This window comes from Panthera tigris, chromosome C1 (assembly GCF_018350195.1).
Source record: "Panthera tigris isolate Pti1 chromosome C1, P.tigris_Pti1_mat1.1, whole genome shotgun sequence".
NCBI classification, from domain to species: domain Eukaryota; kingdom Metazoa; phylum Chordata; class Mammalia; order Carnivora; family Felidae; genus Panthera; species Panthera tigris.
Window position 1 is genome coordinate 149,994,744 of NC_056667.1, and position 27,679 is coordinate 150,022,422.

The following is a 27,679-nucleotide window of genomic DNA, read 5'->3' on the forward strand; positions in this document are numbered from 1 at the left end:
TCCCTCCCCAGCTTGTGCTCTCTCTCTCCCTCAAGAATAAATAAGGTGTGTTTTGTTTTGTTTTGTTGAAATAGAGACTCCAGAGAGATTCCATGCCGCATTCTCCATTTGAGGCCAACTGTGTTCCATGAAGCAGGTCCTCACCAGACACTGAATCTGCTAGCACCTTGACCATGGACCTCTGTCTCAGCCTCCAGAACTATGAGAAATAAATCTGGTATTAACCCACCCCATCTGTGGTATTGTTACAGCAGCCCAAATGCACTAAGACAAGTTTCCATTATGTAATATCAGGCAAGTTTCTTTCTAAGGTTCAATTTTCTCTTTAGGAACATGGGGATAATGTCAGTAACAATCTTAAGAGAGGTTCATGGGAATGCATGTGAAGTGCTAAGCAGGGCTCCTAGAATATTGTCAATATGCGATAGGTGATGCTACTATTACCTCTGGAGCATTCAGCAGCAAGGGGAGATGTTAGGAAAACATACATACCAGGCCGTACAGTACTTATGTGTTTATGTTTTCACTCATTCACTCACTAACTTGCTCATAGCCACAACGTAGAAGTAATAATTGCTCTTTTGAAATGCGCTCAGTCATGGAGAAGCCATGGAGTAAAATCTAAAGAACTCTGCACAGTAGACTTCCAAGGAAATAGAATAAAACTCGACTTTTCTCAGTTATCCTGAGACCTGATGAGTCAACTGGAATATCGCCAACATGTGATAGATGATGCAACTATTACTGTCTGGAGCATTAGGCAATGAATAGAGACTACTACACGTTGTACATGTATGCTGCAGAAAATTCTATCAGACATTCTAAGAAGTAAAAGAGAAGATGGAGTGCTCTACTTTCAATAATCTTGTAATTTAGTGCTCTGCAGTCAAAGGTATGGAGAAAGTAAAATAAGCTAATGTGGTAGGGAGTGAATGGTGAAGTGTGGGAGAACAGAGTGGCAGAGGGCCAAGTTAGATAAAGCAATCCAAGAAAGCTTGGACTTGAATTTACTAAAAAGGGAGTACCATATGATAATCAGGGGAAGAACGTTCGAGAATGAAGCAATAGCAAATACTTTGGCCCTTAGAGGAGAATGAATGATGCTTGTGAAAAATGAAGAGTGGTGTACCTAAAAGTTCTTTGGATCACTGAATTACCTGGGAGCCCTTAAATCTACCCATGCCCGGGCCCCACCCATCACTATGCTGAACTAGTTGGTGTGGGGTAGGCTGCAGGCATCTGTATTTTTAAAAACCTCCATAGGTGATTGTAAGGTTCAGGCAGGGGTGAGAAGTACTGGCCGAGATGGTGAGTCCAGAGAAGGTAGTAGGAGTTGGGTTAGCGAGGCCAGACTGAGGTCTAATCACATAGGCTTCTGAGGATGCTGTGGTTAAAGTTTGTGTTTCATTCTGCAAGGGATGGCAAATCACTGATCATGAGGGTTCAAACATAGGCATGATATGATCTAACTTAGTTTTTAAAAGGAGTCCTGTAGATACTGCCTGAAAAACATGGATGGCAGCAGAATGAAGGAAATACCAGAAAAACAGCAAAAGCAGTTAAATGCATAAACTACAGTGACACAGCAGATACAAATTACCAATGATGGTTGCCCAACTAAGGTCTACCAGTGAAATACATCCATTAGTATATATCATATAGCACTTATTGAACTTGGCCAAATAGTAAATTGAGCTGGTATTTACCTTTCTGTTTCTACCTTAACCTTTATGTTTGTCCTTAACATGGGCAATTGTATTCAGTTGTTCTCAGCCCTTTGCTCATTAAAATAATATGCCCATTAAAAAAAAACATGGATGCCATCTTCACTCCAGATACTATAATTTATGAATCTGGGGATTGGACCTGGCCACTGGGAATTTTTAAAAGCTCCTCAAGTGATTTTAATCTATAGAGAGCAATAAAAACCACTGAATTAAATGAACAATCCATTATTGGGAACAGATGTGTTAAAGTTGGCCTAAGATTCTGATTGGCTCCTACTTTATGGGTTTAGCAGAACAGAGTCAGAGAGTCTTCATGTCCAGGAAATGGAGCTGGAGACAGTGAATCCAGGGTAAATATTATGATTGAGAGTCACCACGTTGAAATGGGAAATGGAGTAGGAGATGGGGTTTACTTGGCCTGAGTATAGAAGAAGCGTTGGGGCGTGAGATAAGGCTGATCAGTATTTATTATTTATTCTAGAATAAAAAGGCAGAGGTGGGGATCCCCAGCTTTGTATTTTGCTTTCAATGCAGAATATCCCTACAGGTTTTTAATCTTTCCTACAAGTCTTAAGACTTCCTATACTTGACAACTGTTGTCAAATCCAGGAATAATTAAAAAGCTGCAGTTAAGGGGCGCCTGGGTGGCTCAGTCAGTTAAGCATCTGACTCTTGATTTGGGATCAGGTCATGATCTCATGGTCCATGGATTTGAGCCCCGCATTGGGCTTTGTGCTGACAGTGCTGAGCCTGTTTAGGATTCTCTCTCTCTCTCTCTCTCTCTCTCTCTTGCTTCCTGCCCCTCCCCCACTCACCATCTCACTCTCTCAAAATAAATAAGCATTAGAAAAAATAAAAGTAAATAAAAACCTGCAGTTAAAGTTACTGGCAATTTGTAGCCATTCTAAACGTGAAGAGAATATGTGATTAAGCTTTCCTGAGTGTGTGAGACTCTGATTTTGAGCTGAGGCTCCCCCTTTAGAATGGTTTGTATATGGTAGGACCTGGAAGCTGGGAGGTGATCTGAACCACCACGCAGAGTCTCTTCTGGAGGAGAGGAAGTATGACTCCTTCTAAAGCAAATACTTACTGAGAGTTTACTATATATAAAGCTGAGACAAAGGAAATAAGGGGTTCTGTTACTGGATGTGCAAGTCAAACAATTTAAATTATAAGTTCTATTTTAACTTGTATTTTATATCTATAATGTATTACTTGTACTTTTTAGTATTTGAAAACACCAAAAAATAGACTGCTTTGAAAACAGTTGTTGGACTTACCCTTTATGAATGAGAATGGCTATTGCTCCTTTTGATGCTGGATTAATGAGATTTTAGTGCCTACTATATTACTTAGGTGTCAATCTTAAATATTCGTGAACTTGAAATCAGTTATAAAGTAACATACTCATAGGGTTCATAGAGTTCTTTAAATGTCATAGTAAGACAGCATTTCTTTTACCTTCACATAGTTGTACTCTAAGAGAATAAACTGTCCATCAGGAGATACCAAATAATCGTTTATGGAATGTTCAAATTCATCCTGTCAAGCAGATAGAAAAAAGAACAATTGAACAGCTTCATTTAACAGTCATTATTGAGTAATTACTATGTACAAGGTATGGTTCTAGACATGTGGCTCATGCCTTGGGAGCTCCCAGAAATGGCACATCCCCCGACACAAATGACCATTGTACAAGGCGTATGGTGATCAGGGTTAGAGAACCAGAGAGGGAAGGATTAATTCCAACCAACGAAAGACCACCATGAGGGTAGGGATCAGAAAAGAGAGAGAAATTTCCCAGTAGGGGGAAGAGCATAAGCAAAAAACCAGATGTGTGAAAGAGCATGCGTATTAAGAGACTATCCAGAGATTAGGCATAACCTGAACACAGTATAGGGTACATCAGAAAATATATAAGGTGGGAGGATGTAAAATTCAAAAAATAGCTTGGACTGAAATATAAAAAGTGGAACTATAAATGACTTTTTGCACATGGATGTGATAGAATCTTATCTGTCTTTACAAAGATGCTCTGGTTGACACAGTAGCTGACATGAGATGAGTAGGGTTGCATCAGCCCTAGACTTGGGCAATGCAATGGTCTCATCTACAAAATGGAGATAGGGACACAAGCTAGAATACTCACTCACACAGATTAAAAAGGCCTTGAACCAGGACTCTACAGTGGAAACAGAAATCTGAGGGGTACTTGACATTGCAGAGGGAGAAATGATAGGGTTTGTTGAATAGCTAAATATGGGGGCGGGGTCACACAGGAATCAAAGAGGATTCTGAGGATTTAAAGAGTAGAATTTCATTTTCTAGCCTAAGTGACTCAGAGGAGAGCATTACGTATCAAGATGGGGAACTCAGGAAGAGGAATAGGGTGCTTTCAGTTTGCTGGGAGAGTCAAGGGGAAATAACTAGTTTAACTTGGGATACTGAATTTAAAATACCTTGAGGCCATGGGTGGACAGGAGCAAGCAAGCTACTAGAAATAAAAGATTTCGATCTTGGCAGGAGGTTAGTGTTGAAGGTGTGCATTCAAGAGTCAAGGCGAAAAGGAGAGCCCTGATGCTGTGGAAGTGTATGAAGTTCACCGAAGGAGAGCATGCCAAGTGGGGACAGAGGCCAGCAAGTGAAGACAGAGCCCTGAGGGGCACTTACACTGAGGAGTATGGGCAGAGGAGGAAGAATCGTCAAGGGAGACTAAAAAGTAGCCAAGGCAGGGAGCATTCCAAGAAGAAGAGAAAGATCCACTGTGCCATATGCTGCAGAGAGAGTTCAACAGATGAGAAATGATAGTACTCATGATTTGAAAGGTTATGAAAAAAAAAATCCCCAGAATTTATCCTTAAAGTAGGAATGAATTATGCGATTAAACATACAAATGTACTGTTCTCCAAGAAAATGGAGCTGTTTCCATATTCAGCATTGAATAGCAAGATATTATCATCTTGTTTGTAGAGATAATCGTGATCTAAAGAAAGAAAATGGTCAGATCAGTATTTCAAGTTATGATTAAATATCTTCATCAGCTAAAAATTATCCAGTAAAAACTTAATGTTTACATTCACGCAAGTACTCAACAAGCATTTGTAAGTCAGAGAAACATTAAATGATGGATATTACACTAGTATGCATCCATTTTCCCATCATTACTGTCAAGGTTTCAATTCACTTTTAACTTTTTATAGTATGTATCAAAGAAATACTAAGGTTTTCTCTTTGCACGCTTAAGGAGAAAAAAAAAAACCAAAACAACTCTCCTATGTGGTTTAACCAAACAAGGATATCTTCTCAGGGCCACAAAAGTGCCCCACAACCTAACTAGAATGAGCACAAGCATAAAAATCTGTCCCCTCCCAAAAAAAGTCCTTACCTGAAACCCACCGCAAGGAGTAGAATTTCACCCTAAAAGTATTTTTTAAATAATCAGTTAGAGTGTAAGTTCTGCGACTGTCAGCTGCAGCATCATCTGTTGGTTGAAAAAAAGAGCCAAATGTTCAGTAAGATGGAATAACCTAACTTTGGGATAAAATAAACAAATGGATCACTGTAATATACACTGGTCACAAAATACAGGAATACACTCACAAAATGGAAAACACATTCTGAAAGACTTCAGGCTGGGTGAATGCACTTAACTGTTAAAGCATATATGATTGGTGTACCTCCCTGAGCTATGTTAGTGCCTATATTAGCGAGCTTCCCTATAAGGTCTAGATCCGCAAAATCCAATGGAAATATAACTTAAGTACATTTTCTAGTAACCATATTTAAAGATTTTAAGGTGAAAATAATTTCAGCAGCATATTTTATTTACCCCAAATATTCAAAATATTATCATTTCAACATGCAATCAATATTTAAATTTTATTAATGAGATCTTTCACATTCTTCTTTTTTATACTACTTCTTTGAAACCGGCATGTCGTCTATGATTACAGCATATCCCAGGCTGACTAGGCACACTCCTGGTCAGTAGCTACATGTGGCTGCACAGTAGATGGGCACAAGGCCAGACTGTCCTTCTTTGAGGCCTGAAGGTTCACACGGAAGTGAACCTTGCTTTGCACAGACCTTTAAGACCTGCTGAGCACCCAATTCAGTGACCTTTGTTTCTATCATCTTTCCTTGAACTTGGGGGAGGTTTTTATGAAACCCTCTCTTGGATTCTGTGATACCTCCTCGCTTCTCCTTCTCAGTCTCTAACCTTTATTTTTCCATCTCCTCCTTGACTCTATTTTTCTTCATTGACCTCAAAGGCAGAAATGCCCTGATGTTCAATCTTCAGCTTTTTGCTCTTCTCTTTCTACATTTCTCTTTCCAGAGGACTCTGGAGAATGGGACTTCCTGGGCTTCAGGCATATTTCCCATTTAAATACATAACAACACCTGTACTCACTACCTTAGTCTTCCACACCCTAAACTCACATTTCCAGTGCTGTGTGGGGCCTTCTTAGTGACTTGTCCCATGCTAACCCCAGACCTACCTTGTATAAGATAATTGTCTTCCTTCGAAAATAATTTTCCCTAGGGAATGTGTGTGTGTGTGTGGTTTTAGATTCTGTTACTGGAGACCCCACTTCAAAGTCTGAAAATCATTTGTGATGTCTCTCTCTCTTACCATCACCTGCATCCTATTAACCCTGTTGATTCTTCCTGTGAAATCTTTCTTCCAGGTATCCTGCCCTGAATTTCTCCCAGTCCAATTCTTCCACTGCACCACTTCTGGCATGGTTTTCCCAAAATCCACTTTTATCCTGGTGACTTTTTCCTCAAAAGCCTTCACAGATTCCCCAATGCCCACAGGAAGATTCCAACTCCTTAGCCTGGCACTCGTGACCTCCACGGTCTGGCATGAGACTCTCCAGGGTCATTTCTACTCACTCCGTGCATTAAGCCTCTAACCTCGTCATGCTGATTGCCTACTGAACCCAGTAAACCTTCTTTCGCTTTTCTGACTTTGCCCCTTCTCCTGAGCCTCCTCCCTACAACATCTCCAACTGTTTCCCAGGCTGGCACAGTCCTCCACCTGCCAACGCCCTCCTCTCTCATCAAGACTTCAGTGCTGTCTCCTCTGACTTTTGCCCCAACACTACTCATTTAATAACTTCTGCTGATAACAATTTTTCCATGCCTACCAGTGTTGTATACTTAGCGAGGCCATGTATTTGTTGAAGACATGGCTTTGGATTTTTGTTTTTCATCAACCTTAGTACCTAGCACAGTTCTATACCATAGTAGGCACATGTAGGATATCATTCTACAAGCCTAACAAATCCAGTGTAATGCTCCTTCCCCAACTACAGAGCCTCCAGTGATGACAGAGTTTTTCCATATTCTCTGTTCTTTCCACATACATGCAAACATAAGTCAGTCACAAAAGCAGCCACCATCATAACTTTCCTATAACTCTTCTTACTCTTTTGGGGACTGAAAAGCCAGTAGCAGCTTCTCATGTTATTTTTTTTTAAAGTCTGTGGAAAGGCAATTCTCTTACACGAAATGCTCTTTTAAAAGATGTTCTTAAGACTTTATTTGGATCTTCTTAAGATTTTATTTATTTGGATCTTATCTGATAACATTGCCTTGTTTCTGCATACAAAACTTTCAGTTTCAATAGTTAAACTTTATTACTTCATTGATATTTTTAAGTCTAGTTTGCTAAATACATTAAAGATTTTTTTAAATGTGTTTTTTTTCAATTCAGTCTTGCATTTCGCCCCTGAAAATTAGCAGAGATATAGCAAATGGGTAAAACCAGTGCTTGGACATGCCAACTTTCAAACAGGAAGTAAAGCCTTGTGTTACAGAAAATATTTGAAACTCATATTGGATCGCAAAACCACAAATCTATAGATTTATTCACTAAATACCCTGAATTGTCTGTATTCAACTTATCATTCTCTGACACATCAAATAGCTATAAAGCAAGTACTATTTGAAAATACCATTGAGGATATATACCCTATCAAGAGCTATTAGTTTAAAATGGACACAAAAGACATTCCAAAGTTAGTACAGCTCAAGGTATAAACAGTTATAGACATTCACAGTCCTATATTACCCGCTGATATCTAGGTAGACCTATTGCTATAGAACAATTTACACACACACACACACACACACACACACACACACGTTTACAGTGGAGAACACTGAATGTTTGTGTCTTCTAAAATGCACATGTTGAAATCCTAACTCTCAATGTGGTGGTATTAGGAGATGGGGCTTTTGAGAGGTGATTAGGTCATGGGGGTAGAGCTCTCATGAATGAAATTAGTGCCCTTATAAAAATGACTCCAGAGCGCTCTCTTGCCCCTTCTCCCACATTTCCACACAGGAAACAGACCCTCACCAGACACCAGAGACTTAATCTGCCATTGCCTTGGACTTCCCAGCCTCCAAAACTATGAGAAATAAGTATTTGTTGTGTAAGACACCCAGTCTATGGTATTTTTGTTAATGCAGCCTGAACAACCTAAGATATATATATATATATCAGATATATCATATATCTGATATATATATATATATATATGATATATATATGACTGAGTACTTATAACAGACTACATACAATGTTATACAATGTTATCTTATCTCACAGAATGGTATTTGTCCTGGCTTTTTAGGATAACACGCTTAAATCTGGAATATTAAAATAATTGAGCAAAATTCCCTGTGATGTCACCTACCCCCCAGGGTGTTATTCTTCACATTCATGATGGATGACTCACTGAGCACTCACCTCTCTCCTGTCTCAGACCATGCTGAGCTCATTCTCCCATCAGGACATAGCTTTCCCAAACCCATCATCTCTACCATGTTTGGGCTCCTTTTGCTCACAATGGGCCCAGTATGATTTTAATCCATCTGCTGATGTTCCAAATATCAACACTGATGCCATACTTCTGCTATGGCCCAGGACATATGTGAAGGGCCAGGCTTCCCTTGGTTTATGTTAGGCTCACTCAGTCACTTTACCATGACCCTGCGAGCTGCCTTCCATATCCTGGCTACCCAGTCCCAGAACAGCACTGCTAAACTGGAGCAAATAGAGCAACAAATGTTCCTTGTTTTTTGCCTTGCCATTTGATAAGCAGTGCACATTGGAAGATACTTTTGAAACATCTAGATAAGCGAGTTCTGTAAGGCATGAGTGCCAAGTCCAAGTTTTGACCTTTAGCAAGTTCATAATTTGTTGCCAAGTTACAACCTATTCTGTCAAATGCTTACAGGACACGCTCATGTTTCTTTTCCCTTGTCTACTTGCTCACTCACAGGGCACTGCTGTGGCAACAGATGAAGCTCTTTGGCTGCTTGTGTGGTTTTCCTGGTGGGCCTAGGACATGCCGTTCACTTGACTTATCAGTTCAAATCATCGTGCTAGCCAAGCAAAGCGGTTAATCATATGTTACCCATCAGCTTATAGAGAAGCTCTTAGATTCATGTCTTGTTTAATTTAAAAATCAAAATCAAGGTTAGCAAGTTTAGATTTTACTTTCTTGGTGAGAACAACTATTAGGTTGAACCAAATGAAAATGTCACTCTTATCAGTCAAAAATGACAAAATAGCGGTAAAGTGATTCAACCTACTAGTAAATTCTTATCAAAGTGTGTGGTATCTTAATGAAGTCATGCAGTAGGATCAAAATCATTTCAGAATGAAAGTATTTCCAAAATGGTAAGATCCATGTGAGGAAGTAGTTTAGTTCCATGGAATAGACTTGCTTTGACCAATCATTACCTTATGATTACAGAATATTTTGAGTATTTTATATTTATGAATAATAAACTTTCTGTCTGTATTAGACTGTGATGTGAATATTTCTACTTCACAAAGACAAACTGTTTTGGTAAATAAGTGGCTAATGCAATGCAACTAAAAAGAAATGTGCTCTTCACGGATCATAAACTCATTAAGTTGTTAAAACACAGGAAAAAGATATCTGGTTATGGAGTTCTTGTGTTCCATATGGTAATCAGTTAACATTTTGTATTGATGCTAAAGAAATAAAATGAGTGTTACTTTAGAATTTGCCACAGCAAAATAGCAGCCCTGACATAGGGACAGAGGAAGCAAAATCAAGAAGCAGAAGAAGAAATTGACTGGAAGGCCCTCCAGACCCTGTATTATCCAGTAGCATATGCAGGCTACCACCCATCTGAATAAATCCAACAAATACCAATAAAGTGTTGGATCCCTGGTGGCTTTGAAATCAGAGAGCTTGGATGCCAGCCTAGGTCCAATTCTTGCACTGAGGTGTTGGGAAAATTACTGAATCTTTCAAGACCTCAACTTTTTAATCTATTAGAAAACAAGAATATACCATTATATAGCTCATGGGGAGGTGCCGTGATTAAATGAGATAATGTATGCAAAATGCTTAGCTTAGGATTTAGAATTTAGGGATCCCTCCAGATGTGCTACACTATTGTGTGTGTGTGTGTGTGTGTGTGTGTGTGTTTATATAAATTATATATAAAATTTATTGTCAAGTTAGCTAACATACAGTGTGTACAGTGTGCTCTTGATTTTGGGGGTAGATTCCCGTGATTCATCGCTTACATATAACACCAGTGCTCATCCCAACAAGTGCCCTCCTCAATGCCCATCACACATTCCCCCCCATCAACCCTCAGTTTGTTCTCTCTATTTAAGAGTCTCTTAGAGTATGCTACACTATTTATTGTGTTGTTTTGTTTCAAGCATGTGCTAGGCAACAAGGACACAAACACAAATAGAGGAGTCTTTCCTCTCAAGTACCTTGCAGTAGTGCAGAGATTAGGACTTTATCTGCAATAAAATAATAGTTACAGTAATAAGTTTCATTATGTTCATATCCCAAATGATCCTAGTAAGACAGCCTAAGAGCGACACATTGAGAAAACATCTAGGATAGCACAATCTAATTATTTGCGTAGTGCTAGTGAACATCACTTTCTCCCTTTAACATGTCTCATGCCATCCCTAGCATTCATAGTGGGAGTCAGCACTTTATAGCAGGGAGGAAAAACACTCAACTTGGTGACTTGGAGAATTTTTGAAGCCTGATGTTTCTCTGATTACTAAACACAAGAAGCATTAGACTATCATCACAATTGCCAGATACACTTCATAAGAGAAACATCCCAGGTACACCAAGTGATATCTGATAAATGCATGGCCACTGAGCTGGAGCCTGTAGAACCTGGGAGTATACCCTCCATGCATTTACTGTAAGATCAGAGTGTCAGATGACCAAAGTTTTGTTAGGTATATAATCACCGTATTTTCAAAAGTCCGCTCTGAAAGGCCAACCAAATGTCACAATTCATATTTCCCAGAATAGCAACAGTTTGGGATAAAGGGAACAACTTAGTAGGAGGCTGTCTGTCATGACTCCAGCCTCACCTCCCCCCCCCCCCCACCTCCCATATCATTTCTCACTATCTGCACTGGCCTCCTGGCTGTTCCCTAGACAGATTCAGTCCACTACCGCCTCAAGGACTTTGAATTTGCGGTACACTCTGCCTGGAATGTTCCTACCCTCAAATATCCCCAAGACTTCCTTCCTCACCCCCCACAGGTCTTTATTTAAGACCTGACCTCCCACCCCCTTAATGGCATTCTCTATGGGCCTTCTTGCTTATTTATTTTCCTTCACAATGACACCATCTACCATATGATATGTTTTACTTATCTTGTTTACTCTCTGCCTTATTTGACTGAATGTTAACTCCATAGGGGCACTGATTTTGTTGTGTTTGGTTTTGTTTACTATCACATCACCACAAGCCTAGAACAGTGCCTGGCATATAATAGACTGTCCCTAAGTATTTGTTGAATGAATACAAACACAGTACAAGCGGACAATACAAACATAGTAACACGGTTTCAAATACCAGCACAGTGAACTCGAAGTGACAGTGGGAGCACAAAGTGCAGTGCACTTGGCCAGATGGGTCTAGTTAGTAGGTTGGCCAGTAGGAGAAGAGGAAGGACTTCCTTTTTCTTGTTGATCCTGTCGGTATGCGCCCAGAAGTAGCACCTGGTCCAGCCTCTAGCACCTTTGGAATGCCCAGTCCTGCCTCATTGTGGCTCCCCACGGTGCCAGAAGTAGCTGGGTGCCTTACACCCATTAGAGCCTTCTTCTGTGTCCTTCTTCTTCCTCTTTGTTTCCAACCCCTAAAGATGGCACATTCTTGCAGCTACTGTCTCTGGGTTACTTCAGAATTTCTCTTTTGCTCTTTAATCTGTGCAACCAATTTTCATATTAAATCTCGCTGCTGAAACACTGAGTGCAATTTCTGTGTTTTTCATGCCATTGGATTTTTACAATATAAGGACTAACACATTTTACCTTTAAAATAAGGTCTTGATAGTCTCTAAGAATCCAATATCTAGGCCTGGGGTTGGCAACTTCTTAAGGGGCCAGATGGTAAATATTTCAGGCTTTGTGGGTCAGGCCTCTTTGTTGCAACTACTTGAGTCTGCCTGTAGCCTGAAAGCAGCCACAGACAACACGTAAACAAATGGATGTGGCTGTGCTCCAATAAAACTTTATTTATAAAAACAGGTGGCCAGACTTAGCTTTCCTTTGACCACACTGTGTATACATTCCTCAAAACTGTAAGCAACAACAACAACAAAAAAAACAGAAACATAACTGCTCCCAAGATCAGTTTTGAAAGACAGATATTGAATTGAAACTCTAATTGCCTTGAAACAATAAGAATATCAGCATAAGACTCCAATATATATGCAGAAAAGTGACAGTAGGCAGAATATTCATGCCTCAAAATTTGGGTCAAGATGAAGGTATTTACAGCCACTGGCAAATAAGTGCAAGGCCAGAGGACTTCCTGATCTAAACCCAGTCTGCACTGGGTTTACTCACTCTGCCTTCACCCCAGGAAGCCCACACAGAAAACCTGCACTAAACAGGGCATCAGGGCTGCTTTATTCCTTTTTGAAATGAAAAGTGATTCATTCATTCATTCATTCATTCATTTTCATAGTCACTTCCTCTTCTCTTGTTAGGACCCTTCTGGGAATAAACACTGGCACAATAGCCAAAATTCATATTTATAAATAAAGGCTTTTACGCCCACGATGTTGACTGACATTAAACCAGTGTAATTCCAGGTGACAAGAAACAACTGAAAGGTGGAAATGTATAAATTATATGGATAAATGGCTCACAGGCCCATGAAACACGCAGCTATTTTAGCAAAGAGCTGGTTTCTCTTGATAAATACTCAAAAGTAGTTGCAGTCAGATATCAACAGAAGGTGTTGGAGAACATCAGCATTTGGTGAAGCTGAAAGCTCTAATACTGAATTGCTGAAGAATTTTCCAGAAAGATTTATGGGTATAATCAACAAGGCTACTCTGTGATAAGTGTTTGTCTGCCAGGATATAAGGAAAAATGATCACCAGAAAACAAAACTGCCACAAACATTCCCCTTCCCAGCATTCTGTGAGACAAGTGTTAGTATTATAGCACCTGCCTCTGGGACTGTTAAAAGAACATACGAGTTAAAAATACATAAAGAATAACAACTACAAATGTTTACAGAGTTCCTCCAGTGTGCTGGGCTATTCTAGGCATCGTACATTTAATAACTTATTCTCATCGCAGTTTTACAGGTAAGGAAACTGAGGTGAAGACAGGCATAGATAGTAAGTAGATTCAAGTCCCATGGCTACTAAGTGCCGAAGCTACACTTGAACCAGGCAATATGGCGCTGAAGCCTATGGTTATTACCACCCTTCTAAACACCTTAAATATTTGGGAGGGTGGTTGCATATGGTAGATTCTATGCTGGCAGTTTTTGTGAATTGGTATAGATGGATACATTAGACTTTATGGAAGTGTTCAAATTCAACGTTTGCATTGAATCCAGATAGATAGGTTGGTAATATCATTTGGACTTGAGGAGTTGGTAGGTTGCATTAGAACATAATTTGTCCTAGTGCTCCAAAGTCAAAGGGGTGCCGATTCTTTCTGAAAACCCCAGAATTTTCTCTACGGACTGTTACTAAAAGTGGAAACTTTGTGACTTCCTGGAAAGGAGGTCATACCACCGTCATTCATTCTTGCCTGGTGCATCCAGAAACTCATTATCTTTTCCCTGAACTCATAAAAAGGAATCAGAAAACTAGGAACTTAACAAGTTTCTTTTCTTCCTTTCTTTTCATGTTCCCTAGATTTAGAACATAACACAACCCTAAATAAATCAGGTCCTGCAGTACCCATTTTCAAAAGAATATGGATTTATCAAATGAAAAGATCCAACAATTCTTCCTTTATAGCAAAAGCTACTCTAAGGGGCCTCTTCCCCACGATGCTTCCCACTTCTGTGCTATGCCCCTCCTACCACCCCTCCACCGACCCTTTCCTCAGCACTTGGAGGAAGAAGCCAGCCCGCCCTGTCTCCAGTCCTTGCCTTCTTTATCCCAAGGGACTTTGTTTTCACCTCTTCTCCCTCAGCATCTCCACGGTCTTTTCAGTGCTTACTTCTGCCCTGTCCTTAAGCATGCACAGGATGTAGCCATCATAAAAAATATTTACCTGACCTTGCAGCTATCTCTTTATTTCTCTCCCTGTATTTATTAGCAAACGTCTCAAGTAAACAATCCACACGGGTGGCCTTCATTTTCTCACTGTCCCTCCTCATGCCTCTGGATCTATCCCTTACTACTTACATGGCACTCATTTCTCCCTCCTCGTCTTCCTTGGTGCTTATTTTCTGCACCCGATGTTTTTCCAGCTAATCAAGTAATTTTATACCATTATTTAAATATGTAATCTGAACAGTCTTGTCTTAACTAGACTATAAGTAAGCTGGAAGGATTATTTTATCTTCATCAAACAGCTGCTAGCACTGTACTCTACAAATGGATGGCTTGACTCCATATTTATGAATGTAAGTATTTTAATCAGAATTAGAGCAACATTAAAATGTTAATCAAAAAATATGTTTTTTTGCATGAGCTTCAAGATGATTCCTTCAATTCGCCAAATATTTGCCAGGCTGTACTGAGCTGAAACATGTTCCCCCTAAAATCATGTCCACCTGGAACCTCAGAATGTAACTATTTGGAAACAGGATCTTTGCAGATGCAGTTAGTTGAAACGAGGTCGTACTAGATGAGGGCAGGCCCTAAATCCAATGACTGGTGTCCTTATAAGAAGGCCATGTGAAGACATATTATTGCTGACCTGGAAGACAGAGAGGACCATGTGGAGACGGATGGAAGAAGGCCATGTGAAGATGCAAGCAGAAATCAGAGTGATCTAGCTACAAGCCAGGGAACACCAATGGCTGCCAATAACCACCGGAAGCAGGAGAAAGACAAAGGAGACTTCTTCCATGAGCCTTCAGAGTGAGCATCGCCCTGACACCTTGCTTTCAGACATCTAGACTTCATAACCATAAGATGATAAGTTTATGTCGTTTTAAGTCATGTACCTTGTGCTAATTTGTTACGGCAGCCCTCAGAAACTAATACAAACATGCTGTTCCTTGATGTCATGGGCACTAGAGACATAAGAGTGAACAAAACATGAAAAACTCTTACTCCCAGGAAGCTTACATTCAAATGGGGGGACATAGGAACAAACAGTAAGTACATAATGCCATATGCCATATGTGAGGTGGTGATAGGTGCCACATTGAAAATAAAGCAGGGAAGGGGAAATGGAGGGTCAGGTTTGGGGAGAGGACTGTGTTCAGTAATTTGGTGAGGGTAGGCCCCAGGGATAAAGTGGCATTTTAGCAGAGACCTAAACGAAGTGAGGGGATAAGCAACAGACAGTCCCAGGGAAGAAGAATCCTGGCAAAAAGATCTGCAAATACAGAACCTCTGAGGACAGGTACTTAAATGATGAGGAGGGAACAGGGGAGGAACTCACAGAGGCAGTGAGGCTCAGATCACATAGGCTCTCTGGCCATCCAGATTTCCAGTGTTTACTCTGAAAGATGGAGACTCATCCAACTGGTCTGAACAGAGGAGAATGTGATCAGGCCTCTGTTTAAAAATGGTCACTGTACCAGTTTTCTATTGGTGGATAACAAATGACACAAACATAGTGGCTTAATACAACACCCGTGTATTAGCTCAAGGTTCTGTGGGTCAAATTCCAGCCTGGCATGGCTGGATTCCCTGTCTAGCAAAGCAGAGATCCAGGCGTTAGCCAGGCTGAGCCCTCATCTGGAGGCTTTCGGAGAGAGAGGGGAGGAAGCTGCTTCCAAGATCATGCAGGTTGTTGGCAGAATTCAGTTTTGCATGGGTATAGGAGTGATGTCACTGTTTCCTTGCTGGCTCTCAGCCAAGGATTGCTCTCACCTCGTAGAGTCCTCTCACATCCCTTGTCACGTGGGCCCTCCAAATCAGCAATGGCGTGAAAAATCCTTTTTGTGCCTCAAAACTCCGACTACCCCTTCTGTGAACAGCCAGAAAAACTCTGCTTTTTTTTTTTTTTTTTTTTTTTTAAGGGCTCATATGATCAGGTCAGGCCCACCTAGGTAATCTCCCTCTCTTGAAGTGGACTGTGCCACAAAACAACCTAATCGTGAGAATTAAATCCATTGTAATGTATCTCAGAGGCTAGTGCATGGGAGAAGGGAGGAAATTTAAGGAGTCATTTTAGAGTTCTGCCTACCACAGTCACCTTATCTGTTGTGATGAAAATGTACTGTAGAAAAGTTAAAGAAAAAGAAATAGGAAGATTTTTTGGTAAAAATTCAGGTGAAAGGTGATGGCATTGTGGACCAGGGTGGTGGCAGTGGAAGTGGTGAGATACGGTCAAATTCTGAAAGAACATGATAGAAGTGACAGGATTTGCTAACCAATTGGAGGTTGAATATAAGTGGGTCTGTGGAGTGGAAACTGCATGGATTTTGGCCTCAGCAACTGGAGAAACAGAATTGCTATCTGCCAGAAGAGGTGCACTAAGGGAGGAACAGGTTTAGGGGGAGTTCAGGGAAATGTTGCTTTCAGATGTCAATAACATCCAAATGGAGATGCCTGCTCATACATATGTACACAGAGGTCCCAAAAGACATCTGGTCTGGCGATTGGGGCATGTCAGGTTACAGATGGTGTTTAAGGCCATGGGAGTGTATGAAATCACCTAGTGGAAGGGAGGGAGGGAGGGAGGGAGGAAGGAAGGAAGGAAGGAAGGGAGTTCCAGGATGGAGCCCTGGTTGGTCAAAGGTTAGAAGTCAGACAGGAAGAGAAACTTCTAAGGAGAATGGAGGGGGCATGTGGTGAAGTAGAAGGAACACACCAGGAGAAGAGTGGAAACCCAGGGGGAGGTGGAAAAGGATGATTAACTGATAGGACAGTGAGACACAGAGAACAGGGCTCTGCTGTTAGCAGCACACAGGTTAGAGACCTTGAGGAGAACTGAGCTGTGTTAGTGGTGGAGTAAGGGTAAGCCTTGTTGCAGTGGGTTTAAGACAGCGTGGGGAGAGGAACTGTAGACAGAGATAACACAAAGCTGTTTGAGGAGTTTTGTGGTAAAGAGAGCAGGGAAAGGGAAAGGGCCGGTGGGGGGGCGGGGGGGGGGGCTGGTGATTGGCAGGGATGTGGGATCCAGAAAAGATTTTTCCCTTCCCTTGCCTTCCCTTCACTTCTCTTCTCATGTGAGAGGTTATAACACAATTAGATGGAGAGGAGAAAATGAGGATGCAGAGGGCAGAAGAAAGAACTGAAGCCCTATTTCTAGGCAAAGAAAAAAGGGCAGAATCAGTGCCCAAAGGAGGATCTGGCCTCAGGCAGGTGCCAGGAAAGCTCACCCAGCACCCTGGGAGGGACAAATGTGGGCGAATGCTCAGAGGGGCTGGTGGGAATGGAGGGCAGTCTCTTCTGATGGCCCTGTTTACTCATTAAAATAGGAAGCCAGGTTATCAGCTGAGGGGATGTTAGGGCCTGGGAGAGAGGAGACACATTACAGAGTCCACTAGGAAGGTAGGCAAGGGAGCAGGTGGGGAGCATGGCGATTTCCAGGCTTTACAAGAAGCCACTGATGTTGGGTTCTAGATGTGCTTTTCAGTACAAACCGTTTTCATTTTCATCAAATCATTACCATGTAGATTAATTGCCCCCTCTGGAGATTTAACAACAAAGATTTGAGGCATCAAATCCAGACACTATGAGGCTATCTTGTTTGCTTTTATTTACTTACTGTATTTTGTTTTTATGGCCATTAGTTATTTCAAATCCTACCTTCCTGGGTCAACTTTTGCAGGTCTAATGTTTACTGTGTAATTTAAAACATTACTTTTTGGGGCACCTGGGTGGCTCAGTCGGTTAAGCGGCCAACTTCGGCTCAGGTCATGATCTCACGGTCCGTGAGTTCGAGCCCCGCGTCGGGCTCTGTGCTAACAGCTTAGAGCTTGGAACCTGTTTCAGATTCTGTGTCTCCCTCTCTCTGACCCTCCCCTGTTCATGCTCTGTCTCTGTCTCAAAAATAAACAAACGTTAAAGAAATTTTTTTAAAACATTACTTTTTAAAATTTATGTTGACTGTTTCTGCTACCTTTTCACATTGTGAATTGAATAAAATAGGACAATTTGTATGGGCTTTTTAATGAAAAAAATGAGAGTAATTCTCCTCAGATGTTTCTGACCCGCTCTGCTGTCTCAGATTTGTATCTTAAATATTTCAAATATAATTCCTCCCCATCCTTAGTCACTTTGGATACCATGATAAAAGCAAGTACTAGGGTCAAAATACATTCAGGATAATACCCTGCTCTGCAATAAACTCAGGCAGTTAGGAAAGAAGATGAGAAGAGGGGAAGGAGAGTTATAGGATCAGATTCTTTGGAGTTCAGAGCTGGTCAAAGTAGTTGACATCTACTTTCTTTTGTTAGCAAATTAAGTCTTTCAATGTAACAAAAATAAAGGAATGATAAAATCTATGATATGCCTACACAGACACCCTGTGCCCGGCTATTTCTTTCTTTTGGAATTCCCAATTCAATTTAGGTAATTACCCTTCCCCTGCCATGTGTTAAGGAAGAAGTTTCCTCCTCATCCCAGAAAGATGAGTCTTGATTACTCCAGTTCCAAAGAAAATCCAGAACACAAATTCATACCCCACCCCCCACTAGTGATTAGTTTAGAATGGACAAGTGAGTCAAATCTGGCCGAGGAGACGTGAGAGAAAGTCTGCCTTGGGCTGAGGGACTTCTGGAAAAGCTTTTCCTCCCTGATAGAACAGACTATGAATGAAAAACAGCATCATCTTCTCCCTTGCAAAACAGCTGTGTGAGCAATGATGTGCTTGACCCCAAAAGGACACACTTGAGAACACAAGTCAACAGTCTGAGAAGGGTGCAGCTGAAAAGACAGGAAGACGCCAGGCCCTTGAGGATGCTGTTAAACCACTGCATTAACAGACTCTAGAGCGGCATTATTTCTACACTTCCAGTTATATAAGATGCTAATAATAGTACAATAGTAACACTCCATACTTCAAACAAGTTTTGGTTGGGCACTCTGTTACTTGCAGCCAGAAACATTCTGTTCGATACAGAATCAAGGGCCATAAACCATTGAGGACTAAACTTGTAGGTGAACTGTATGCCTGGAAGCCAGTCTAGTGGCTCCAGTATTGGAAGGATTGTCTTTAAGTCCATTAATGATTAATCCTTCATGCCTGGTTGGTTTCTGTACAGACTTCCTTGGGCGACATTTATCATTGCCCTTTCGTGCATCTATAGCACTTGGATCATTTACTAGAAGGACACTTAGCCCTTTTTACCATAGTTAATGTTTATGCTTCCTTCTATATGGTGAATTGTTTTAGGACAAGGGCCATATCTATCATTTTTATATCTCCAGTGGATAAGAAAGTTCCTGGCGTCTAGAAGATGCTCCATAAATATTTGCTGAATTGGAGAATTACCATCTGTTGACAAGTATGTGCTACGTGCACAGTGTAGAAGGCACTCCTGAGTCCTGCCTCCTGATCCCTGAAGCGACACAGTAGGACAAAGGCATTAGTTCAGAGGAACCATTGTAGATTAGTTCTTGTGGGAAAGATAGAGCCACGAGAGCAAGAAAAAGTTCCCCACTTTAACTATGAAGACAGCCATTCAAGGAGTCATCCTTATCTCTGCTCCTTCCCTCACTCTTCACTTTGCTCTTCACCATACATTGTTTTACGTCCAAAGTATATTCTGCTTTCCTTTTTTTTTTTAATCTCCAATACTACCACCCTGTCTAATCTGCCATCATCTCTCACAAATGCCCCCCACTCACCTCCATTATCTACTCAGAGTGAGAGACATATTTTTAAAATGGAATTAAGATCATCCACATTCATGCTTGGAATAAAAAGAAACCCCTTTTCTGTGTCCCTCCACCTTCTCTAGCACACTTAATTTTTGTCCTAGCACCATTATGATCTGAAATTACTCATGTGCTTGCCGACTACTTGCCTGTAGATATTAAAGGTCCATGGGGGGCGCCTGGGTGGCTCAGTCGGTTAAGCTTCTGACTTCAGCTCAGGTCATGATCTCCCAGTCTGTGAGTTCGAGCCGTGCGTTGGGCTCTGGGCTGACAGCTCAGAGCCTGGAGCTTGCTTTGGATTCTGTGTCTCCCTCTCTGTCAGCCCTCCCCTACTCATGCTCTGTCTCTCTCACTCTCAAAAATGAATATGTGTTAAAAAAAAAAATACAGGTCCGTGGGAGCAGGCTCCTCATCTCTACTGTTTAGGGCCAGGTGCCCTATACCCACAATAACACCTGACATGCATAAGTATTCAATACATGTTGGTGAGTTAACAAATCCTGCATCTGGCCATCACAGGACCTTAGCCCTCAGGAGGTTTTAAACCTTATAAGCTTCCTGCCTGAAAATAAAAGAATAAAGGAAAACAGCAGAGAATAAGGGCCATCCATGAAATTTGTGACCTTAAGCTTGAGTAGATGGAGCTTTACAACAACTGAGGAAAATAAGAAGAGGTTCTCAGCCCCACAGAGACCATGTTAAGGCTACAGGGGCCACCCAGCCAGTTCTGGAGGTACCCAGTGTGAAGTCAGGGAAGGGGAATGAGGTAGTCCCCACTTAATACCCCTCCTGCTTCCTCTTCCTTCATTATACACCCTGAGCCACCCTAGTCCTCAGGGGGCCAGGAACAAAGTCCCTGCTGGCTTTGGCTCTGCTTGGAATTACCTCTGCTTCTTGGCCCTTAGACGCTGAAATATGTGACCCAAGATCACGGGTCTACTTGCTTCCCCAGTGAACCCAATAATGAAGAAATGTACACTTAATGTATACAGGTAACTAAACCAAATGCTTCATAATTGAGTTCAGAAAACTTCATAGGAAGTTGTAATTTTGAAGTGAAATATGAAGCTGCAAATATAGTACATGGCAAAAAAGAACACAGCTAACTCAGAAGTTCTGATTTTGTGGTTTTAGTCTACTCTCAAATTGAGAGACACACCCTTTTTTAGAGGTCACGCTGGAGCTATGAAGACTAAAGGTAAAAATATTTACAAGATAATTGATTTACAACAATGAAAGGGAATTGGTATCAAACCATAAAGCAATGATTAATCATTCACTTACAAAAATTCCCACCAAAGCATTTCTTTAAAACAGCTACAGATGGAAATCAGCAGACTCAGGGAAGGCTAAAAGTCAAAAGGTTTGGATTTCCAAATTCTAGTACTTATTCACAAAGCCCTAAACTTCAGTGTAACAAGTCAAGATATTAATACCTTAATGGATAGTTCTGGGAAGATCAAATCAAATAACATAACATGCATTAGAAACAAAGTAAGTGTAATTGAGTGCAAAGAACAAATCTGGACCTACTACTAGTAAAGATACTTAATTAGACCAGTCCACAGGGTCGGATATCAGCCCAAGCTGGACGTCATTGTCCACAGCTTTATATAGGAATGGAGGTACCAGAGGCAGGTGTGTTTCCTCAGAACACTTGGCATCAGGGATTAGCAGCCATGAAATTATAATATAGGCATATACGTGGGAAATTGTAACTTTATGCTAATATGGCCACATTAATTTTATACTTGATCAAAACCAGAAGAATGATTTGGAGTTTAAGAGCATCAGCTCTGGAGTCGTGTTGCCTGAGTGTGAATTTCAACTCTGTGGAACTCTGAGCAAGTTTCTTAACTTCTTTGGTAGCCAGCTTCTAAGATGGTCCCCAATGATCTTTGCTGCTAGTATTCATGCCCTTGTGTAATGCCCTCTCACACCGTATCAGGGCTGGTTTGTGTGAGCAATATAATACAGCAGAAGTGCTGGTGTATCACTTCTGAAGCAAGGTCATAAAAGGCTCTGTGGCTTCCTATTTGGCTGCTCTCTTGGATCCTTCATTCTACGGGCAGCCAGCTACCCTAACATGCCATGGAAAGGCCCACATGGTGGGGAACGGAGATGTCTTAGCCAAGAGCCACATGAGAGAACTTAGAAGTGGAACCACCAGTCAAGCTTTCAGATGACATCTTGATCAAAATCTCGTAAGAGATCTTTAGCTAGAACCTCCCACCTAAACCACTGCCAAATTCCTGACCCACAGAAGTTGTGAGATAACAAGTGTTTGTGGTTTGAAGTTTCGAGGTAATTCATTATGCAGTAATAAGTAACTAAAGCACTCTCTCAAAGTAAAATTTACATTTCTGTAAAAATGGAGATGATAATAGTCTCTCAAAGGGTTGTCCTAAGGATCAAAGGAAAAGCATATTGAGAGCCCTCTGCCCAATACCTGGCACAGAGTGAACACGTTAGCTATTATTACATGTTTGCATACTTTCTCTTCCATAAGCAAGGTGGTCCTGCGTTTATTTATGGCCACATTTCCCATGGGCATCAGCGCTTTAAGTACACTGATCCAGCTCTAATCAGTCATTTTATGTTGTTTTTCTCTAGCCATCAACTGGGCAAACAGTCTTGCCTTTTTCTCTCTGATCCACTTTGGGATGAGAGGCAAGATGTATAAGAGAAATTTAAGGCACATACTGTGGCTAGGGAGCCACAATAGCTGGCCTGAAAAAGACCAACCCACTGACCTCCTGAGCACTTGACAAAGGTTGACAATAGTTAACTGAGCTAGCTGGAGTCAACCCGAGCTTTTACAGAGCTCACTGTTTAGAAACTGTCCCCTGAAATATACAAAGCTTTCATTCAGCCTCATTGATGTGCTTTTAAACCTGGAATAGATACTGGACTTCCTCAGGCAAACTTCATAGATATTATCTTTTCTTTGAGTATTCCTGTCTCCTTCACATCTGGGTTTCCTTTTATTACTGATGGATGCGTGAGCAGTCAAATTTCCATGTACTGAAAGAAGATACTGAGGAAATTTACTGCTAAAGCAGTGAAAAGAACAAGAACAGGTACGTTTCTATCCCATAATAAAACTCAACAATAAAACTATTTGACAAATAACAAATACAATAATAAAACTATTTGATAAATCTTTCAAAAGCCCAGCCTATAATATAATGTGAAAGGGGAAATAAAGGGCTCACCAATATTGAGTCAGAGATTTTATTACCACTAAGCCATGAGGATTTCTATACTTTCATTATATTTATATATTTTACTGAGGATTCTCTGGGAAACTGAACGTTTAAATGTAATATCCTTCTTTAATAGGATATATGAAGGGTTTAAAACAAAATACAATCCTTTATTATACATACAGAAGGAGGTGAGCTTTTAATTTTGCTTGATGACATGCATAATTCCTGACCTCAGGGAGTTTTTATGCTAAAAAAAAATACAGAAGTATTACGCTTATGCCTCTCTTTCACTCTCTCTCTCCTCTGGGTGTGTTTAGTTCCGCTAAAGTCAGTGTTTCATATGGAAACACTTAACCTTCTCTTAAACCAGCCTCTCAGAGGATGAACTTGGGTTTGCTCATTTCTTCCTCCTTTCTTTTGGTTGTTTATTTCTTAGCTTTCTGCATGATCTATCAAAATCTTCCTCCCTCCCCTTCCCTCTCCTTTCCTTCCTTCCTTCCTCCCTCCCTTCCTTTTATTTCCATTTATCTTTGCTTTCTCCCACTTCCTATCCCCCTTTCCTTCCTAGTACTTTTTTTTTTTTAACTTTAAACTTAGATTGACAATATGGAGAACATTTCTTGGGTGATGACTCTGGATTCTTTGTAAGAATGCTGCTCTTCATTGTGGCACAGCCCAGGAATGATATCGTGGACTTAATGATAATGCCACATTCCTTAGCTTTCATCTCTGCCCCTTTAAAGCAGGAGTTGAAACAAGAGGATTTCCCTTTCCTCCTCAAATATACATACATTCCAACTAAGAAATATGAGAAGAGAACTTGAGTGTGTAAGCATAAACAAAGCACCCCATGATACCACATACCCACCCAGTTGCCCAAGGGCAACATCCTTAGCCACCCTCCTCTTCCTTGTATGTTTAATCAATTACCAAAGTCTAATTGGTCACATTTCTGAGTAGCCCTATAGTCTCCAAATTCTGCTGTGCACCATCAGTCTTCTAGGACACTTCCCTGCTTCCCCTCTAGCCTTGCCCTGCTCAACCCCTGTACCCACTGTCCTGCCCAACAGTCCAGTCATGCTCACAATTCTCCTGGAGTTCTTCATAATCTATGGTTAAAAATCAAACTTCTTTCGCTGCTTCCCACTCTCCTCTTCTGCTAGGAGCCCTTTTATAATCCAGTTAGAGGATGTGCCCTTGTGTCTCTGTATTGGCTCATAAGGCATTTATGTTTTCTGGAAAACCTTATCCCCAGAAACTAATAGTAACCATTCAAGCATTCCCACAGAAGAAACTTATGAGAAGACCTTCCCAGAAGTACTCCTTCTAATCCACAGGCAAGTCTGTTCTGCTCAAGCCTCTCTAAATTATCTTATCAAATCATAATACTTAGATGGAGACACAGGAATCTCTGGAGAAGTCCCCACCAAAAGAATGTTCTTGAAATATTTGTCCAAATTTCATGGGGGGGAAGAGACGAGGTGTGGTTTTCAGGAAATGGCAAGACAGCCCCTCTCTAATCTGCATGCTCCCCCGCCAAAGCAAAATCCCTGTAGTTAACCCGACCAACCCCTAGAAGGCACTTGCCTGACCCAGTCTCCTAGACCATCTCACTGCCCATTTCAAGTGACTTCATCAAAGTCTGGTGTTCCTTCCAAGTTTCCTTAAGGAAAGTTCTGATAGTTACAGCTTTTATACCCATTCTTCCAGTGATGCTGAGGTGTGCTTCAGTGATGTTCTAGAGACAAATGAGCTATCCGTTTAAAAAAAAAAATGCATGACTTTTTGCATATTTGTTTCCCACTAGCTATAAAGTTCTTGAGGTCAGAGATCTTTAAAAATTTCAATCCTTGTATTTGCAGCAAGTAGCACTGTGCCTGGGACATAATGTAAGCCACGTGAATATTTATTGATCATATGGATGATCCATTCTTTTCTTACAGCCAGGCTTTGTGTGTGTGGTTGTTTAAACATACAAAGTATCATTTCAAGAAAACAAGAGTCAAATATAAGTGAACTGATGTCTGCCATTTAATTGTTTAAACGATGGTAACCATTGCTTTCTTAACTAAAAGTCATTATCAGTAGGTCAGCACACTCAGTTACTTAACCTTTGGGACCTCTGCCCCAGTCCTGAAATTGCCAGGCAAACATAGTCCTTGATAGCTTCACAAACTAATTCTGAGCTGTCACCTTGAAATCTGGAGAAGACCCCTCAGTACGTGAGCACTGCCTGCACATTTCCTGGTTAGATAGAGCATCCAGAGAGAATGCTTCAGTTGGCTGACTAGAATCTGTCTTACTGAAATGAAAGTAAATATTTACTTAGAAGGAAAGTAAGGCCACAAGAGATCCAAACTAGTTGTTCTCACTTGTTTGCACCCAATAATGTGTATTTCATTATATGAATGTTTTATATCAGGAACTAGAGCTGCACTGGGTCAGGAAAGCTAAAAGAAATGAAGGTGGCTTGCAATGAAAGAATCCACCACACATCACTGATCCCATCCCCTTCCGAATATTACCACGTACACCGTTTTATGATTTACTCTGAAATACTGCTATAAGTGGCCAATAGTTATTTCCCTGCATCTCAACTCTCCAATTAATGAATTTCCATCACCCTGGAAGGAAAAGAACCTGGGTTCCCCATATAGTCTTCTCAAAACTGTATCTTGGGAGTTTTCTTTCTCTCATTTTCCCCCTCCTTTTATGACAGCCTTACTACTGTTCAGGACCTTCAAACACCACATCTTCTCCTTTGAAGATCCCTACTAGGGAGGCTATTTTTTTTTAATTGAAATCATATTAAACGTTTAACTTTGAGTTTAATAAAAAGAAATCCTAAGGCTTCTCCTTAATTTCAGGAAGCGTGTATTTATGGTACATAAAATGTGGCCGCTGCCAACCTTTTGCAGCCTGAACGCTGGAGACCCCAGGAAGGGCATCTAGCCACGACCAGGGAAGCCTCAGCTACAACCTGGTGCACTGGTCCAAGCCCCCAGCAAGATCCTTAGCTCTCGGTGTGGTAAGGTAGAACCCGATCCTGGTCTCCAGTTGTCTTATCTTTTTCAAATGTTTCGAACTTACTGCCTTTGTTCAGCAGAACCGCGGGCACGGTGATGATGGTGATGAGCGCAGCAAGCCCCAGCAGTCCCAGGAGCACCTTCCACGTTGTCTGCAGGCGGGTCAGATCGTGTCCGGTTAGAGCGAGCCGTCTGGCCCCAGCGCGGTAGAGGTAGAGGGTCGGGGCCCACCCTGCACCCTAGGCAGCGACCCGCCCTGCACCCTAGGCAGCGGGGTTTGCCGATGGGCGTGCATTGGAAAGGGGGCACAGTGGGCTGGGAGGGTTTGGAGCGCGGAGGTTGCCAAGAGCGGTCGCTCTTGGAACTTTTGGCCTCCAAGCACACTAGCGTTTACTTCTCTACGCCTCCTGAACGTCAGAAGCCAAGTGGGGGAGAAGCCAGGTGAGGGTTCGAGCGAGCGTTTTATGGATGGCTCTCTGCGTCCTCCAAGGCTTGGCGCCTCTTTCTAGCAGAAACCCCGGAGGGCGAGCGCCTGGCGGGAACTCGGGGAGGTCCCTTCACCTGTCGAGGGTGGCCCTGGAACTTCCGCCGAACAGGAGCCCCTGGTTCCGTTCCGCGAGCTTCGGGGTCACTTGGGGGAGAGTCTGGTGAAGAAGCACCTACAACTCGCCCCTGGGGTTAGGGAAAGGCGCTCCTCACTCACCTTCATGGTCGGCGTGTGCCCGGAACTGAGCGTTCGGAGCAGGAGCGCAGGCAGAAGTCAGGCAAGCCGCCGAGACGCGCTTTCAGCTCCGCTGCTCGGCGCGCGGAGTCATTCGGCACTCCCAAGTTTCGGCCCCGAGTTAAACATTAGTGAGCACCCGGCCGGCTCGGTATAAAGGCCGCGCGGGCAGGCTGCGGGCGAAGGCGCGCCCGGCGCCGGGCACTGGCATCCCGGCCGGGGGGCGCCCGAGAGGCGCCTCCCCCGTGTTTTGGGCGCGGGGCGGCAGCCGGGGCGCACAGGGCGCGGGGGCCCCGGGACGCGCGGGCGGGGTGGCGAGAGCGGGAGTGAGCCTGCGGACCGCACCCCACGCACAGACGGCGGTCGGCCTTGGCTAATAAGGGATCTGGGCGCTCGGCTCCCGTGGGGTCTGCAGACTCACGGCTCATTGCTGGCAGCTGTACTAAAACCCAGGCCTCTGTCTTTTGCTAGTGAAAGTATGTTGGGAAGTAGGGGGGTGTTTACAGCTCCTGGAAGGCAAAGTGAGAGAGAATGGGATTATTCAATTTGTGAATGGCGCTTAAAGGCTAAGTATCTGAATTCACCCTCCGCAGGGAATTTCCAGCTTGTCTTACCTTCTCATCAAGTTGCCAAAAATAATAACAATAACACTTATGTGGAACTTACTTTTTTCCCCAGGAGCTTCTGTAAGC

The 27,679-nt window shown here is 42.0% G+C and overlaps 1 protein-coding gene across 1 annotated transcript in view; it reads right to left on the bottom strand.

Moving 5' to 3' along the window:
- Window positions 1-27,188, bottom strand: part of DPP4 (dipeptidyl peptidase 4) — a 78,341-nt gene extending 51,153 nt beyond the window's left edge. Inside the window, exons 1-5 of the mRNA XM_007078452.2 lie at window positions 26,970-27,188; window positions 26,331-26,418; window positions 5,113-5,208; window positions 4,619-4,710; window positions 3,189-3,269 (exon numbers count right to left, since the gene is read on the bottom strand). Coding sequence (XP_007078514.1) covers window positions 3,189-3,269; window positions 4,619-4,710; window positions 5,113-5,208; window positions 26,331-26,418; window positions 26,970-26,975 — 363 coding nt within the window. The 5' untranslated portion in view covers window positions 26,976-27,188. The remainder of the gene's footprint in view (window positions 1-3,188; window positions 3,270-4,618; window positions 4,711-5,112; window positions 5,209-26,330; window positions 26,419-26,969) is intronic.
- Between the last annotated feature and the right edge of the window lie 491 nt (window positions 27,189-27,679).